At 48.8% G+C, this 15,482-nt stretch overlaps 1 protein-coding gene across 2 annotated transcripts in view; it reads left to right on the top strand.

Moving 5' to 3' along the window:
* The window catches only part of Bcr (BCR activator of RhoGEF and GTPase), a 141,652-nt gene extending 126,397 nt beyond the window's left edge, over window positions 1–15,255 (top strand). The window contains exons 17-23 of one of the 2 annotated variants that reach the window (XM_046421132.2): window positions 5,426–5,485; window positions 7,224–7,333; window positions 9,149–9,288; window positions 10,425–10,559; window positions 11,457–11,562; window positions 12,044–12,206; window positions 12,632–15,255. In XM_046421132.2, coding sequence (XP_046277088.1) covers window positions 5,426–5,485; window positions 7,224–7,333; window positions 9,149–9,288; window positions 10,425–10,559; window positions 11,457–11,562; window positions 12,044–12,206; window positions 12,632–12,721 — 804 coding nt within the window. In that variant the 3' untranslated portion in view covers window positions 12,722–15,255. Of the gene's footprint in view, window positions 1–5,425; window positions 5,486–7,223; window positions 7,334–9,148; window positions 9,289–10,424; window positions 10,560–11,456; window positions 11,563–12,043; window positions 12,207–12,631 lie in introns of those variants that run through there. The other variant, XM_058571797.1, reaches the window with a different exon arrangement.
* Window positions 15,256–15,482: the final 227 nt, after the last annotated feature.

Raw genomic sequence — 15,482 nt, 5'->3', positions numbered from 1 at the left:
GGAGTTGAGATCCTGGTTCAGTCTTTTTCACTCCTCCAAATGACTTTGATGAGTAGCTTTTCAAATGACTGTACTGATTGAATTGTCAGGCCTCCACTTCTTGCAAGACGGAGCTCCACAAGGGGAGGGTGGAAGGCTTCCCCTTCCAGAATGGAAAGATGGATGACTTGTTTAGAACCATGGGCCAGAAAGCCAGAGGGACACAACATACAGCTAGGGGCTGCTGGGGAAGTATTAATGTTTATGGAAAAGTCATCAGTGTTGAGAATCTGAGCCCTCATATATGGGTGGTATGTAGAACCCAGGTCAGGGTCCTCTTCAAGCTGACCCTGAGCCTCAGTGAGCCATCTGAGCAAGAAAGGCTATCCCAGTCTACCCTCCGACACCAGGAGCTCACTGTGCCACCCTCATGGTAGAGAACCTCCGACGTGCCAGGTCCTGGGAACCCAGGCTTCATAGTTCAGGAGCAGAGAGGCTCAAAAAGAAAGATATTGTGGTTGTGCCAAGAGCCAGGCCCTGCTGCAGGGGCCACCAGTGGCTCAGATGGCACAGTTTTTTACAGGGCACAGAGGAGGGAACTGAGTCTGTCTTCAGAGAAGGACTTTACAAGTCCTTAGCATCCTAATTCTGAGACCAGCCCAAAGATACTGTCAGGTGTCCCAGCACATCCTGGGCTGAGACCAGGATCTAGAGAGTTGCCAGAGTCAGCAAAACCCAAGGCACATGGAGCCTCACAGCTTTTAGGAATTTCTTCCTTCAGTCATCTTTCTTTCATTACCATTTGTGAATTTTCTAGGTTTTCTCCCATATCCCTGTTCCTTCTCCTTAGGGGGTAAGTTTATGTCAAGCCATGGAATTTTGTCTTCTCCCATGTCCCCTGCTATTCCATTTCTCCTGATCTTTTGTGTGTCTTGCTGGGTTCACAACTCAGATTCTAACAGGAGCATCAGGTTGATCTACTTTTTGTCTATAGGGATTTGCTCATTCTGCACATTTCCCATAAACAAAATCACACCATAAGTGGTTCCTTCCATGTAGCATAATTATTTTGAGGATCATCCATGCATAGCATTATCAGTAATGGCTGAATAACATTCCACCACATATATATCCCATGACTCTGCTTTTCCACTCACCTGTTGATGGACACTTGAGTTACTTCTACTTTTGGGCTATTTTGGTTGTTGTTGCCGTGAACACATGCTTGTAGGTAGAAGTCTTAGGGTGGATGAGTATTTCTGTACTTGGGTAGACACCTGTGGAATTGGTGGGTCATGCAGCAAGTTGACTTTTGGAAACTGTGCTACTTTTTCCTCAGTGGCTGCACCCTTTTCATCCCAGGTGACCATGTATGAGGGTTCTTATTTCACCATATCCTATTTACACTGGTTATTGTCCCATTTTTTTTATTATTATAGCCATTCATGGGGGTTAGGCTGCCCCCCCCTTTTTTTTAACTAAAGATCAAGTCCAAGATCTGCTTGCTATGTACATGCTCTACCGTACTCCCCTAGCCCTGTTTTTTTTTTTTTTTTAAGTGATGTTGGAGCTTCTCTGCAATCAGAGAGTTAATGCTGTGCTAAAGCCCAAGAGAACAGATTAGGGTCACTGGGAGAACAGGGTAGGGAGTACCATAGCAGGAGGCCTGATTTCTCTCCCAGCAAGTACATTGGTTCTCTGGTGATCTCTGCAAAGACCCACCCTGGGAGTAAGTGGGTTATGATGCAAATATATGAAGACAGGAGTAACTGGGGATGCCCTGCTGGACCATCTGGGTCCATAACAGTGGGTATAGAGGAAGCTGTTGTCTATGAGGAAGCAAGTAAGGCGAGAACAAACATTTCCTTCTTTGGACAATTGAGTCATGCCCTGCCCAACCCCCTGCTAGGGTGGGTGAGATCATGCCCTGTGGTCATCTTCGGTGGCTCATCTGGCTATTACAGACTACAGAGCAAGCAGGGCAGCACTTGGCCCTCAGCAGTGCAATGTAGTTGGGGTACTTTAGGGCCTCATTTAGTGCCCACCCCAATTAGGCGTGAGCCTTCCCCCATCCCCCTTACCCTCCTGGGACGGATATGCTGGACAGTTTTATTGGCAGGACTCTGGGCAACTGTCTATCAGCCCCACCATTCACTGTTCTTCTGAGACTCCTTGCCTAACCCCTGAGGAGACAAGCAGTGACCTAGATAAGCAGTGACCCAGACCATCCATCAAGGCCACCAGATGTGATCTGACTAGTCCCCATTCAATATCAAGTGCATTCCCGAGGGAACCCTCAACAGCATCCGGAGTGCCTCAGTTTTTCCCTGACTGCTGTTTCCCAATGCTCTCTCTTCCATCGTCAGTTTTTCCAAATCCCAGTCTCTTTGTTTTCTCTCTGTTGCTTTAAATAACTGCATGAGAGAGTGTGCCAGCCTTGAATGCTGTTTGGAGTTGGACTTCTCTGAGGCCCAGGCCTCATCATTGTGCTATTCTTTGTGCAGCTTCTACTCTGCTAAGCACACTCTGTTCTTTGGCGCGGAGCCAACTTCAGGGTGGCCTTTCCTGCTGGATCCACTAATTTAGGGCTGCCACAGGGTCTGGATGCCCAGAGGCCAACATGCCAAGCTACAGATAGATCTCGTGAAGAACTGGCCTAGCAGCATCAGGACCAGACAGGGATGGGTGCTAGATGTCAGTGTTCAGGAGTAGACAATAGTTGGAACCCTGTGTAGGACCCCTCATCACTCTGCTAGCTTGCTCAGGGGAGCAGGGACCACATGCAGGTTGTTTTTTGCCCTGGGTTCATTGGAAGTAGCATGTGTGATTATTGGGTTGTAAGGTGGGGGGTATGCAGGCCTTGGGGCAATCTCTAGGGTACTCCTAGCCTGAAATGGACTGACCAGTCACACATGTTACTAAGTGTCTCCAAATCCAGACTACAGGAAACAGCCACTTGAGAAGGAAGCTTGGCTTTTCTGGGCTGAAGAGGAGAGCAAGACACATTGGAATTCCCCGTAACCAATAGGCTCCTGTTGGGGGTGGGTGTTGTTTTTCCCATACACAAACAAAAAAATGGAATGCAGGGGTGATGGGAAGCTTCGACCTTGGCCAGCCAGGCAGGGGGTGGGGCTTCCCTTGGAGCCTGGTTAAAAGGCAGCAGAGACTGGGAGCTGGCCACTGTGCTTCTGTCCAGCCCCTGTGGACCTCTCAGAGCTGAGGATGAGAGAATTACTGTCTGCCCCTGCTGCGATGCAGGGCCTCCTTCAGTACTTACACCCCCGCCGAGCAAGACGGAGCCTGGTAGCCTCTGCCGAAAAGCACCTGTATGCACGAGGCACTGCCCTGTGGACCCATATCCGAGACCTGGTGTGCAGGGGCAAGGTGGGCCAGCAAATGGGCTTTGGTTTCCGAATTAGGCTGGGAGGGAAAGGGTCCCTGTCACCTGCTTGTCTTAAACAACTGCTCCCTCTGCCCCTCTGCTTTTCCAAACTCAGGGCTACTTGTCCATGGCTTTTGCCAATCCTGCCATTTTTTTAGGGCAAGGGACCCCTTGGTTGCTGTTCTCTGAAGGGAAAGGGAGGTATTTGTCCTGTTTAACGTGCTTCTGGGTTTCTGTTAACTTGTTGCTGAAGAGAGAAGGGCACCACATCACTTTTCTTGAGCAGCCAGGACAGAAGTTAGGGGTGACCAGCCAGCAGCTACACATCCCTTGTCTAGTCATACCTGGTCTGGTATGGAGGGACATCTCTGCTGGTCCCAGAACTGGGAAGGGCCTGATGTCATCCCTCTTCTGCATCTCTTAGAGGAGGAGGCTTGAGGTTTGGTCTTGAGAGAGAGCACCTCTAGGGGGATTTCTTTTTCTGGGTGGTTTATAATTAACTGATCCCTCTTCACAGACCTTGCTTCTCAGAATAGGTTCCCCATGGTCTGGAACGTGGCCTTTGAAAACCTCCCCAGGCAGATGCAGATTAGGAACCTGTGACCACACAGTCCCTTAAGGGAGGGATTCTGCCACCTTTGGGTTTTCTATGTGATTCTGGTATACATTTCATATCTTTTGAAAACGTTAACCAGAAGGATCCACAAGGGAAGGTGAGGAGGGCTCATTTCCTGGGAATGCCTGTGATACAGGGAGAGAGGCCCAGATGCACCTACCTGAGTGGTAGAGGCAGCTGAGCCTCTTGACCTACTCTTGAATCCCTCCTTGTTTTCTACCTGTATCATCTGCAGAAGGCCCAGGTCACTGTGCTTAACACTGTTGTGTGTGTGTGCATGCAAGTGTGTTTTTGCATGTGTGCAGGAATCATGAGCTGTGGTGTGGTCCCTACTCTTAAGTGGCTTGCCTAGTAGGAGAAATGAACCATCACCTGAAGCAGGTACTGAGAACAGAAGACCATATAGGAAGTGTATATATGATGTGTGCCATGTTCTGTGGTGTTGGCTTCACACCAGTCTGGGAAGGTTTCTACTTGTGCAAATTCCAGGTCCCACCTGGGAACACGACTCTAATCCTTTGGGGATAGAACCCAGGGTGATGCTTTTTGTTTTGCAGTTCTGGGAATTAAACCCAGGCCCCTATTGTGCCTGACAAGCATCCTACCTATGAGCCACATCTCCAACCCTGGGAAGTATTTTGTTGTTGTTGTTGTTTCTTTTTTCTTTTTTTTTTTAAACAAGAATCTCTGAGCTGCTTATTGCCAGGCCAGTATCCTTGGCTGTATTTAGTAGCTGCTGATATGAGCATGTGCTCACCAAAAAGCAGCTAGAGAGCCTTCATGGATGGGGGGCAGGTGGCCTGGGCAAGAGACTTTGTTATTTAGGTGAAATTTAGTGGGAAGTTCCTGCAGACCAGCCTCTAGACAGTGTCTTATGGAGATCAGAATTATTAGAAAGGCTTCCTTCTGGTCCCTGCTGTGTGATTTGGGGCTAGGCTCTAAATTTTTCTGGGCCTGACTCTTAAATTAAGTCGTAGGACAGTCCTGGCCTGGAAGCCTTTCCCATTACAAGCCAAACCATGGCACAGGGAGAAAACAGTATCCACCATCCCCAGGACAGCAGCTCTTGGATACCATGTCCCTCAAAGTTGCTGCTGAAATTGGGCTTTCCAAAATGTCCTTTATACTAACCACTTGCCCTTCACAGAGTGTCTCACAGCAGTCCTATGGTGAGGGGGTACAGGATCCTGAGCTGTTGCCCCCATACCCAGAGGCAAGATCAGGCCCAGGTAGCAAAGGTCTGGGAGTAGTAGGACCCTGAGGCTCCAGGGCTTTCTAACAGGTCCTGTCTTCTCTTTGGATCCCTCTGGGCCTCTCGATAGAGGTGCTGGTCACAATTTGGCTGTGCTTCTAACTTAGCTATGGAGCAGTAGCAGGTGTGGGCCACTGCTGGGCAGGGCCTCTGAACATACCCAAACCTCTGTTAATCATGTCTCTTTTGATTTCAGCTGGACCCCCAGGCCCTGCAGGACAGAGACTGGCAGCGGACCGTCATCGCCATGAATGGGGTATGTTATCAGCAGGGCTAGGAGGCCTGATTCCTTCCAAAACAATCAGAAGGAAGCTAACTCTGAGCTCATATCTGAGAGAAAGTGTGGCTGAAAGAAGGAAAGGCCACTGCAGAGCAGAATAATTTTGCCCAGGAAGGAATCTTTTCCATTTGGTAGCTAGAATACATGCAGTCAGAGCCCAGGTTCTGAGCATACTCCTGAAAGATCTCATGGTGCTACTTTTTTTTTTTTTTTTTTTAGAGAGAGAGTTTTTTAATATTTATTTTTTAGTTCTCGGCGGACACAACATCTTTGTTTGTATGTGGTGCTGAGGATCGAACCCGGGCCGCACGCATGCCAGGCGAGCGCGCTACCACTTGAGCCACATCCCCAGCCCCCTGGGATTTTTCGATAGCGACCGAGGTCCCTGGATAGTCTTCAGCTACCCCAGGAAGATTTGTATGGGTTGAGTATTTCTATCCCAAATGCTCCAGACAAGAAGCATTTCGAATATGAATCTGTTTTGTTTTCCTGATTTTGAAATATTTGCATGTAATATCTTGGGGACAGGAGAAAAGCCAACACAAAATGCATTTATATTTTCTACATCTTATACACATAGCCTAAAGGTAATTTTATGTATTTTGACCCACAAAACATGAGGTCAGGTGTAGAATTTTCCACTGTGGCATCATGTCAGTGCCCAAAAAGTTTTTAGATTTTGAAGCATTTCAGATTTTCAGATGAGGTATGCTCAATCTATTAAGAAAACAAAAGAAAACAAAAAACACCTAGGGCTTGGATATGGCTCAGTTTTAGCACTGCAAAAACAAAACCACACACTAAAAAAGCCCTGGACATATACGATAAAGTGTTATATTAGTCTCTTACCTTTTTGTTGGTGCTAGGTATTGAAACTCTGATCTCACACATGTTAATAATGTGTTCTACCACTGAGCCACACCCCCAGTACTCACTGTTTATTTCGATGAACCAGGGATTGAACCCAGGGTGCTCTACCACTGAGCTACATCCCCAGACATTTTTATTTTGAGACAGAGTCTGACTAAATTGCTGAGGCTGGCAGTGAACCTGACAGCCTCTTGCCTGAAGCCTCCTGAGGTTCTGGGATTGCAGGCAAGTACCACCATGCCAAGCTCCATTCACTTATTTTTTAAAATTGTTATTAAGAAAGAAAGAAAGTTTGGGCATGGTGCTGCACAACTATGTACTCTCTGGAACTTGGGAGGCTGAAGCCTGAGAATCACAAGTTTGAGGTCAGCCTAGGTAATTTTAGCGAGGGAGAGGCCACTGCAGAGCAGAATCATTTTTCCCAGGAAAGAATCTTTTTCATTTGGTGGCTGGAATACATGCAGTCAGAGCCCAGGTTCTGAACATGCTGGGCTTAGCAAGACCTTGTCTCAAAAAAAAAAAACAAAAAACAAAAACAAATGGGGCTGGGGATGTGACTCTGTGGCTGAGTGCCCCTGGATTCAGTCTTCCATTAAAAAGAAAAAGAAGCAATGGGGATTTTAGGGAAAATTCTGGACAAGCCATTTCTTAAAACCATCCAAACTGTGGCTCTTGCTGAACTGGACCAGGTTCTTACCTCAAGAATGGCCTCACCTCACTCTAGAACCTTGAGCTGCTTGCCCTGGGAGTACAGAGATTTGTTGAGACTCCCAGGGACCTCTGGCACCTCAGGCTCCAGGGACCAGAAGAAGTAAGAGACCTACTCCCTTTCTTCCCTTTGCAGATTGAAGTGAAACTTTCTGTCAAGTTCACAAGCAGGGAATTCAGCTTGAAGAGAATGCCGTCCCGCAAACAAACAGGGGTGTTTGGAGTCAAGATTGCCGTGGTCACCAAGTGAGTGGCATGGGTGTGGGCTCCTGCATCGAGAGTGTGTCTCTGAAATTCAGTTTCTGAAGGAAAGAGCAGGCATGGTTCTCTCGCCTCTATGCATGATTTCTCCACAGGGAGGCCTCCCAGGACCCTGGGAACATTCTGTATACTTAGCTACCTCCTGTGTTTACTGCAAAACTAGCTTAGGAATGTCCTTGTCTCCTTCCTTTGGAAGCAGTCTGCTGGCTCCTGCTAGACTCCAGGAACTGCCCAAGTGTGGATTTGCTTCCCTCGCTTGGAATTTGTCATGATCCCAGGTTCCTGTTGAATGATTGTAACCTCTACCCCTTTGTCACTAGTCAGTTGCCAGGACAGGCTTGTTTGTTAGTTTCAGTGCAATTCTCGGGAATACAGACCACTTCCTCCCAGATTTCATTCACTTCCCCAGGATGGAATCAGGCTGGGCCCTGACCTTACTGGCCTCATTCCCCAGGCACTTATGTCTAAATACCATACCTGTTATGTCATAGGCCTGTAATCTCAGGGACTTGGGAGACCGAGACAGGAGGGTTGCAAGTTTGAGGCCGGCCTCAGCAACTTATTAAGACTCTGTCTTAAAATTTAAAAAAAAATAATAAAAAGGGCTAAGGATGGAGCTCAGTGGTTAAAGTGCACATGGGGTGAATTCCCAGTATCAAAAGTATAAAATAAATAAATACCACTTCGATTCCTGTGGCACTTCTGGAAGGCTCTGGACATGAGTAGACAAGAACTCTGCCCTCAGCTTAAACCACTCCCCCAACACAGGGGCCTGAAAGTGCTTATTTGAGAGCTGAGGATGGGGTTCTCTTTTCATGCTTAGAGCTTTTTGGGTGGTTTGGGAAAGAGTTTTGGTGTGCCCCTAAATCCAGTTGCAAAACAAGACTGAAGTTAAGGCTGACTTCTGTCTTTGAAGTATTCTTGCTCCAGAGTCCTACATAGATGGAGACACTAGAATCATCTGTTTCTTAGAGTCAGAGGAGAAAAGCAGTCAGAATTACGAGATGCTTAGGCAACCCTGTGGAGTCATTCATTCAATAGATGCTTGTTGAGGGCTTGCCACATGTAGGGCTCGTCTCTCAAGGAGACATAGAGGGACCAGAGGATTCACTTCATATAGCAGTCAGTTGGCAGGATGGAGACCAGGTGTGATTGCCCATCTCAGATGATAAGACTGCTTTCCAGGACACCATAAGGTCACTTGTTATTATAAGGCCTGTGATCTTTTCTTTTAATGGTGTCATTTTAAAAAATTTTTTTTTGATTATTTATTTTTTTGATTATTTATTTATTTTTATGTGGTACTGGGGATTGAACCCAGTGCCTCACACATGCTAGGCAAACTCTCTACCACTGAGCCACAAGTCCAGCCCCAGGCCTGTGATCTTTTAACTGCACTTCCTGTGGCTATCTATCTTCACTTAGAAAAACTTCCTGGAGCTAGAGGTGTAGCTCAGTGGCAGAGCATTTCCCTATCACGTTTAAAGGCTCTGGGTTCAATCCCCAACACCAAACACACACACACACACACACACACACACACACCACCCCCCAAAAAAGGAAGAAGGTAAGAAAGTCTCCTGACCTTCCCCCAAAATTACATATAACTTGCAAGTGTTCAGCTGCTTCATGCCCTTAGGAAATCCCAGTGGTAACTGGAAGCTCATAGAGTGTAAGGAAAGCACACACAGGCTCTATGTGCAGTCCCAAACCTGGGCACCTTCCTCACCCCTGTTTCTGGGTAGGCTGATAGGTGACAGGGCTGCCTGGGCACTAAAGATGTTTCCTCTTCCCTCACAGGAGAGAGAGGTCCAAAGTGCCCTACATCGTGCGCCAGTGTGTGGAGGAGATTGAACGCCGGGGCATGGAGGAGGTGGGCATCTACCGTGTATCTGGAGTGGCCACAGACATCCAGGCGCTGAAGGCAGCCTTTGACGTCAGTGAGTGTCATCTGGGCAGCGTGGGATGGAAGTGTGACTGGTGGACAACCTGTTGCCTGTCACATCATTCTCTGTACCTTTTCTTTATTTATTACTTCATTATTTACAAATATGAGACAAGCCAGACACAATGGCAGGTACCTATAGTTGAGGCAGGAGGATCACTTGAACCCAGGAATTTGAGGCCAGCCTGGGCAACATAGGAACACCTTGACTTGAAAAGCGGGCCAGGAGAGAAAGAAGCAGCAACAGCCTATTCAATACCCATCCTAGACACACAGGTTGGACCAGGTGTTTCCATGGGAGTTAGATTGCTGCTATTGGAGTGGACAGGAGGTGTTGAAGTCGCACAGTGTGGTATGACCATGGCCTGTTTAAGGATGCCATGGAATATGGATATGACCCAGCTCCTGCTGGTACTATGGTGTCTCCTACTGTTTAACCACCCTCACATGCTACAAGGAAGGAAGAATTGCCCCAGTTGCCAGGCTAGAAAATTCATACCCCAGAGGGTCCTTGATCAGTATTCTCAAAGGAGAAATTACAGAAGACCTAGGACTCAACAGGACTCTGGCTACAGGCTCTCCACAGGGCACATACCGCTTATCCTGACTTGGAGCCCTTGAGGTACTAGCAGTTCCAGCTGGATCCTGCTGTGGTGCCAGTTCCCTCTCGGCAACCAGAGTGGACCTCACCTGTGGTGTGGAAGACCAGTGGCCATCCAACCCCAAAGCAAGGCACCTATTTAAATACTAAAATGATTCAAGTAATCCCAGTGCCTCCTTATTAGTGGAAGATGCCAGTGCCTGGGTACATACAGGGCAGAGCGGCCTGATTCTTGCTCAGGTGCCATGTTCTCCACTGGCCTTGCTGCCTCTCCTGGCCAGGTGCATCTGGCTCCACCCCTGGGCTGCACCTTGCCGAACAGGCGAGCGTTCTGGGGATGTACTCACTTCCCTTGCAACCCTGCACAGACCCAGAACCATGCAGATGCTGGGGAATAATAAGATGAACCACTCAAAAAGGAGGGACCTAGACAGCATTCAGCATCGCAAGGACAGTTAGCCAAGATGGGGATTGCAGAAAACCTGACTCGGCATCCACGTAGAGGTTCTCCATTTCTCTGTTCTTTCTAGATAACAAGGATGTATCAGTGATGATGAGTGAAATGGATGTGAATGCCATCGCAGGCACGCTGAAGCTTTATTTCCGTGAGCTGCCTGAGCCCCTCTTCACTGATGAATTCTACCCCAACTTTGCTGAGGGCATTGGTAAGCACGGAAGGCCTCACAAGAGGCAGCTTCCCTTCCTGTCCACTGCCACCCTTGCAGGGGCCTGAGCTATGCCTTTCTGCTATGATCCACGCTTCACCCTGACCAGAGAAATCTGACTGCATGGGCCTTTACCCATGCTGAGAGGGCCACTGTCCCAGTCCTTACAGTAAACTGAGAGGATGAAGCAGCTAGCACTGCCTTGAACATGCCACAGACTTTCCTTTCTTTAGACCAGGGTTGAATGTTGCTTCCCAGGCTAGGGAATACCCTACCCCTTTAACCCTGTTGTAGCCCAGTTAAGCAGAGGTTTCCAGCTCAGCTTTTACCCTAAGTCAACCTGGAGGGAGATATCCAAAGGGCAGGGACTAGCATCTGAGGCAGAGGCAGTCTCCACATGACCCCTAGAACGAGTATGCCTACCAGGGCCCATTCAGCAAAGGACCTGGTCTCTCTGAACTGAAAGTGTCCCATACGTACAGGGGCAATGAGAAAGCCTCCCAGGGTTTGGTGGGGCTGGGGCTATGTATCCTTCCTCATCCCCCACTCTACCCACTCATCCCCCATTCTTCCTAGAATGCTGTAGCAGCAGAAAATGGCCCCAAGGAAGCACTGCCCATAAGCAGTTCCTCTTATGGTACCTCTTGCTGCTGGTGCATAGGATACTGTTTGTCCCTTTGAGACAGAATGCATTTAGGATAACTCCACACCCCCACATAGACACCCATGACAGCATCCTCACTGGGGGACTAGTGCTGTGTGAGTGAAGATGACAATTGGCTTGGACTATTGAGTACCTTTGAACACAGGCCCTGAGTATCCCATCTGACCAACCTTGAGAGAAGTGTCCAGGCCATGGTTATGACCCTGAGAAGTAATCCCTGCCCTACTGTACAGCTCTTTCAGACCCTGTTGCAAAGGAGAGCTGCATGCTCAATTTGCTGCTGTCCCTCCCAGAAGCCAACCTGCTGACATTCCTCTTCCTTCTAGACCACCTGAAAAGGTATCCCTGGGTCTTTTATAGGGGTCTAGTGTTCCAAGACCCCAGGAAGCAGGGTGGGAGTATCCCCTGGGACCAAAGGTCTTTTCTTGCCACCCCTGTTACTCACCCCCACTCCCCAGAGACTTCTTCCCTCTGCATCATGGCCTTCAATGAAAAGCAAGGTGCTTCAGCCATAGCCAGCAGTGTACTTGGACCCTGCAGTCACCCAGATCATGTCCCAGATCTGGCCCAGCTGCCCCCTGGCCATGGATGCTCTTTTCCTTAGGCCCCTCAGACCTAGAAGTCCTAGGGTGGAGTCTGCTTTCAGCACAATCAGGTTGAGGTTCCTCCCTCCCCAGATGATTGTGCTGTGGAACCAGCACAAGGCAGCAAGGGGTCTTGCCTGCTGCCATGTTCCCTGAGGGTTCTAGGACCCAACCCCTTTACCTCTGTATCAAAGATGGTGTCAAACAGCAGCACCCTTTACTATGTCCTTCTACAGAGTGGCTGAAAAGGAGACCGTGAACAAGATGTCCCTGCACAACCTCGCTACAGTGTTTGGTCCTACACTGCTCCGGCCCTCAGAGAAAGAGAGCAAACTCCCTGCCAACCCCAGCCAGCCCATTACCATGACTGACAGCTGGTCCTTGGAGGTCATGTCCCAGGTATGGGGAGATGAGCTCCAGCCCATGCCACCTGGCCTGACCAAGGTGGCCTCTAACTGTCCCACCATAAATTCTAGCAGCTATTCCCACCTCCATTGTATAGAGGTGATGAGTAAGAGAGAGGGTCTTGCCTAAGCCCATATGTCTGAGAGGGGAAGGGAGAGTCTCAGCTGCTGTGTCTACTTCTGTACTGTGCTGGACTTCATAGAACCAAGCCCACCCCCTGGTCCTCCTGTTTCAAGACTCGACCTGAGTCTTAAAACAGTCCCACATCTTATGGCATTAGGAACCTCATTCCAGGTATCTTGCTGTGAGGGGCTCATGTCACCTGAGCTGATCTTGTGGGCTTGGGCCAAGAAATCTTCCTATCTGTAGCAGTGAGTGACCTTCTGAGCCACTTTCTTCTCCCTACTCTACTTGGGCAGGTCCAGGTGCTGTTGTACTTCCTGCAGCTGGAGGCCATACCTGCCCCAGACAGTAAGAGACAGAGCATCTTATTTTCCACTGAAGTCTAAAGGCCCAACATCATCTCAAGAAGCCAACAGAACAGCCTGGGAACCTGTGGTGAAACGGGCCATCTGAAGAGTGGGAACCGAACCTTCATGAGGTGTAACTGGGCCATTCCCAAGAGCCAGGCCATCTGCCAAGAGACAGTACCCAAAGTAGAAGGCCAGGTGGCTGGCACAGATCCCGTTGGTCTGCAAACACGTCTGGCCTTGGACTGTGGTTTTTCCATGCCGCCACCAGAGGGCGCCCCAAGCCAGCACGTCTTGGCGTGCAGGCCTGGCTCCAGGGAGAGAAGGCGGAGTGGTTTTTATGAACTTAATTTATCAGAGTTTAAAAGATTTCTACTGGATCTCTTGTCAAGATGCACCCTCTCCAGGGAGAAGGGAACACCACCAGATTCCTTCATTATTGTGTCTTGAATAAACACTGCTGCTGCTTTATACTGTGGGGGCCACAGCCCTGTCCCTGTATGGGTAGGGGCATTCCGATTTCCCTAACTTAGACTCCATTTGTAACAGGACTTGAGAAGCTAATTCAACACTGTGTAGTGTCATGCCTCCATTCACTCCCTGCTTCTTTTTCTTTGTAGAAGGATTTCTGTCCAGAAATGGGTCAGCTTTCTGCTCTTTCCTGTTGCTTTATTTTTTGCTATTTGTGCATTCCTCTGAAGGCAGTCCACCTGCAGCCATGAAATGTGCAGGGACCAGACACTGGGGGAGGGAGGTCCAGGCCACACACCTTATGATTCATTCTCCAGGGAGAGTGACCATGCCTACCTATCCTGACTGCCCACCTGGCTCTCACTCTCCTTTTCAGTTTAAAATGGCCCTGATTTCTCTGGCTTCACTGTCTGCACTCTCAACCTCTACACAGATGGCTTCATTTCCTGGCTCAACTGAACAGACTCAGTTAACTTTTGTAAAAAATTCTTCTCAGCAGCAGCAGCTGGCTGGTAGCTTGTTTTAAAACTTTGATCCAAAATAGCTTTTTGATACTTGAATATTTTTAAGTTTTATACATAGTTTCTAATTTTTTTCCTACCAGATTCAGATACCTAAAAAGATATTAGAATGTACTCCGTGGACAGTCTGTGTCCCGGCAGCATTTTGTCTTCCTGTAAGCTCTAGTTCCATTTTCTTATTCTGACATCTCAAGCATATCAGGATATGATGGGTTAGGAAAAGGCCAAGCATGGGACGGGGGTTCCCATCCCAAAGTAGGTGGGAGGAAAGGCCTGCCTGCTGCACTCCCTCCCCCTGTTCCCTGCATCTTTGCAGAAGGAGCCTGAACATTTCTCTAACTCTCCCTGAGCATCAGGCTTAGAGAAAAGAGAATCGGGGAGGCCGTGAACTTGTTTGAAAAAGGGAAACCCATGAACAGTTTATCACTTTTTTAAAAAGTGGGGCTGAAAGGAAACAGAGGTCCAGTTTCCATGCTGCTCTTGCAGGAGGAGGGGATGCTGCTAATCAGAGGAGGGAAACGGCATGACTCAGGAAAATGTATGTCGGTTGTCACAAGAGGACACTAATACCAGTAGGACACTGTCCCATAACCCTTCCCACATCTGGGGAGGGGAAAGGTGTTGATGAGCAAATCCTGCCAAGCCCACTACATGAGGGAGACCCCTGACACCAGGGGCGATGCATCTCCTACTGTTTCCTCTGCTTCTGAACCTGCCAAAGCAGAGGGCAGAAAACAAAGTCACTTGAAGTTTCTCGTCTATACAATGTTTAGTTGTGCTTTTTTTTTTTTCTCACAGAGAGCAGAGCCGCCTTCCCGGGTGGTGTGGACAAAATCAGCCTCTGTCTCAGCACATTTCTGGACCCAGTGGGCTCCTCTGACCTGGCTGCCCATCCCCATCCCTCTCAGCTACCCTCCAGCCCTGCAAGGGAGACAGGTTTTGCTTAAAAAAAGCCAAACCCAGCCCTTGTGTCTATCTACTCCCTCTGGTGTCTCATGATTTGCATCTGTCGCCTTGAAACTGGAAAGCAATATATCGTCTGTGCCAATTCTCTTTCCTTCACCGGATTCCTTCCTCTTTATACTTTTTATTTATATAGGATGTGTGCTGTTTAACAATGGAATGACCACTCTTTCTCGTGTAGTTATAAAAGTGCTCCCCCACGGCCAGGCCACAAGAGCAGTGGTGGTTTGGGAGCCGGAGCTGCCTCCATTACTCTATCTCATGCCTCACAGGCCTGTGGGCTGGCTGGCTAAGCCAGTGTGGGGCTGGAAAAAATATGGTGTTCCCCAGGAATCAGGGGATTTGGCCTTCCCCCTACAAAGCAAGCAAAGGCCCAGAGCCCAATGCAACTGTCCACAAGGTATGGCTGCAGGTCTCTAAAGCAAAAAGTGATGCTTTCTTGCCTCAGGGCCTGGGTCCTGGGAGCAGGTAGCTTGGCTTCCTGTCTGTAGCCTGGCCTTCTCCCTGCTGGGCGGCTGGTCTCCTGGCAGCTGTGATCCTGCTTTTGAGCTCAGCCATCTGTATGCCACTGTGGGGGGAAAGGATTGCTGACACTTTCATTAAAGTTACCTGAGACTACTCGAATTAGTGGTGTTTTCCGGATTTAAAACAACAACAACAATTGGTGCCTCTGGGAGAAATCCCTGAGCTTCTGGCCTGGGGGTTGGGGAGTACAGCAGAGCTTCCTGGCAGGTGCAGAGGAGGGTTGAGTGTATGGAGGCCCCACTGTTGGGGAGGCCACCAATATGGGAGGAGGTCAGCACTCCCTGCTGTGGGAAAGCCAGGCCTGATGGGGTTTGGGCACT

This window comes from Marmota monax, unplaced genomic scaffold (assembly GCF_021218885.2).
Source record: "Marmota monax isolate L192 unplaced genomic scaffold, Marmota_monax_Labrador192_F-V1.1 WCK01_AAM20220418_F8-fsc00157, whole genome shotgun sequence".
NCBI lineage: Eukaryota > Metazoa > Chordata > Mammalia > Rodentia > Sciuridae > Marmota > Marmota monax.
This window is presented reverse-complemented; position numbering and strand designations above follow the sequence as displayed.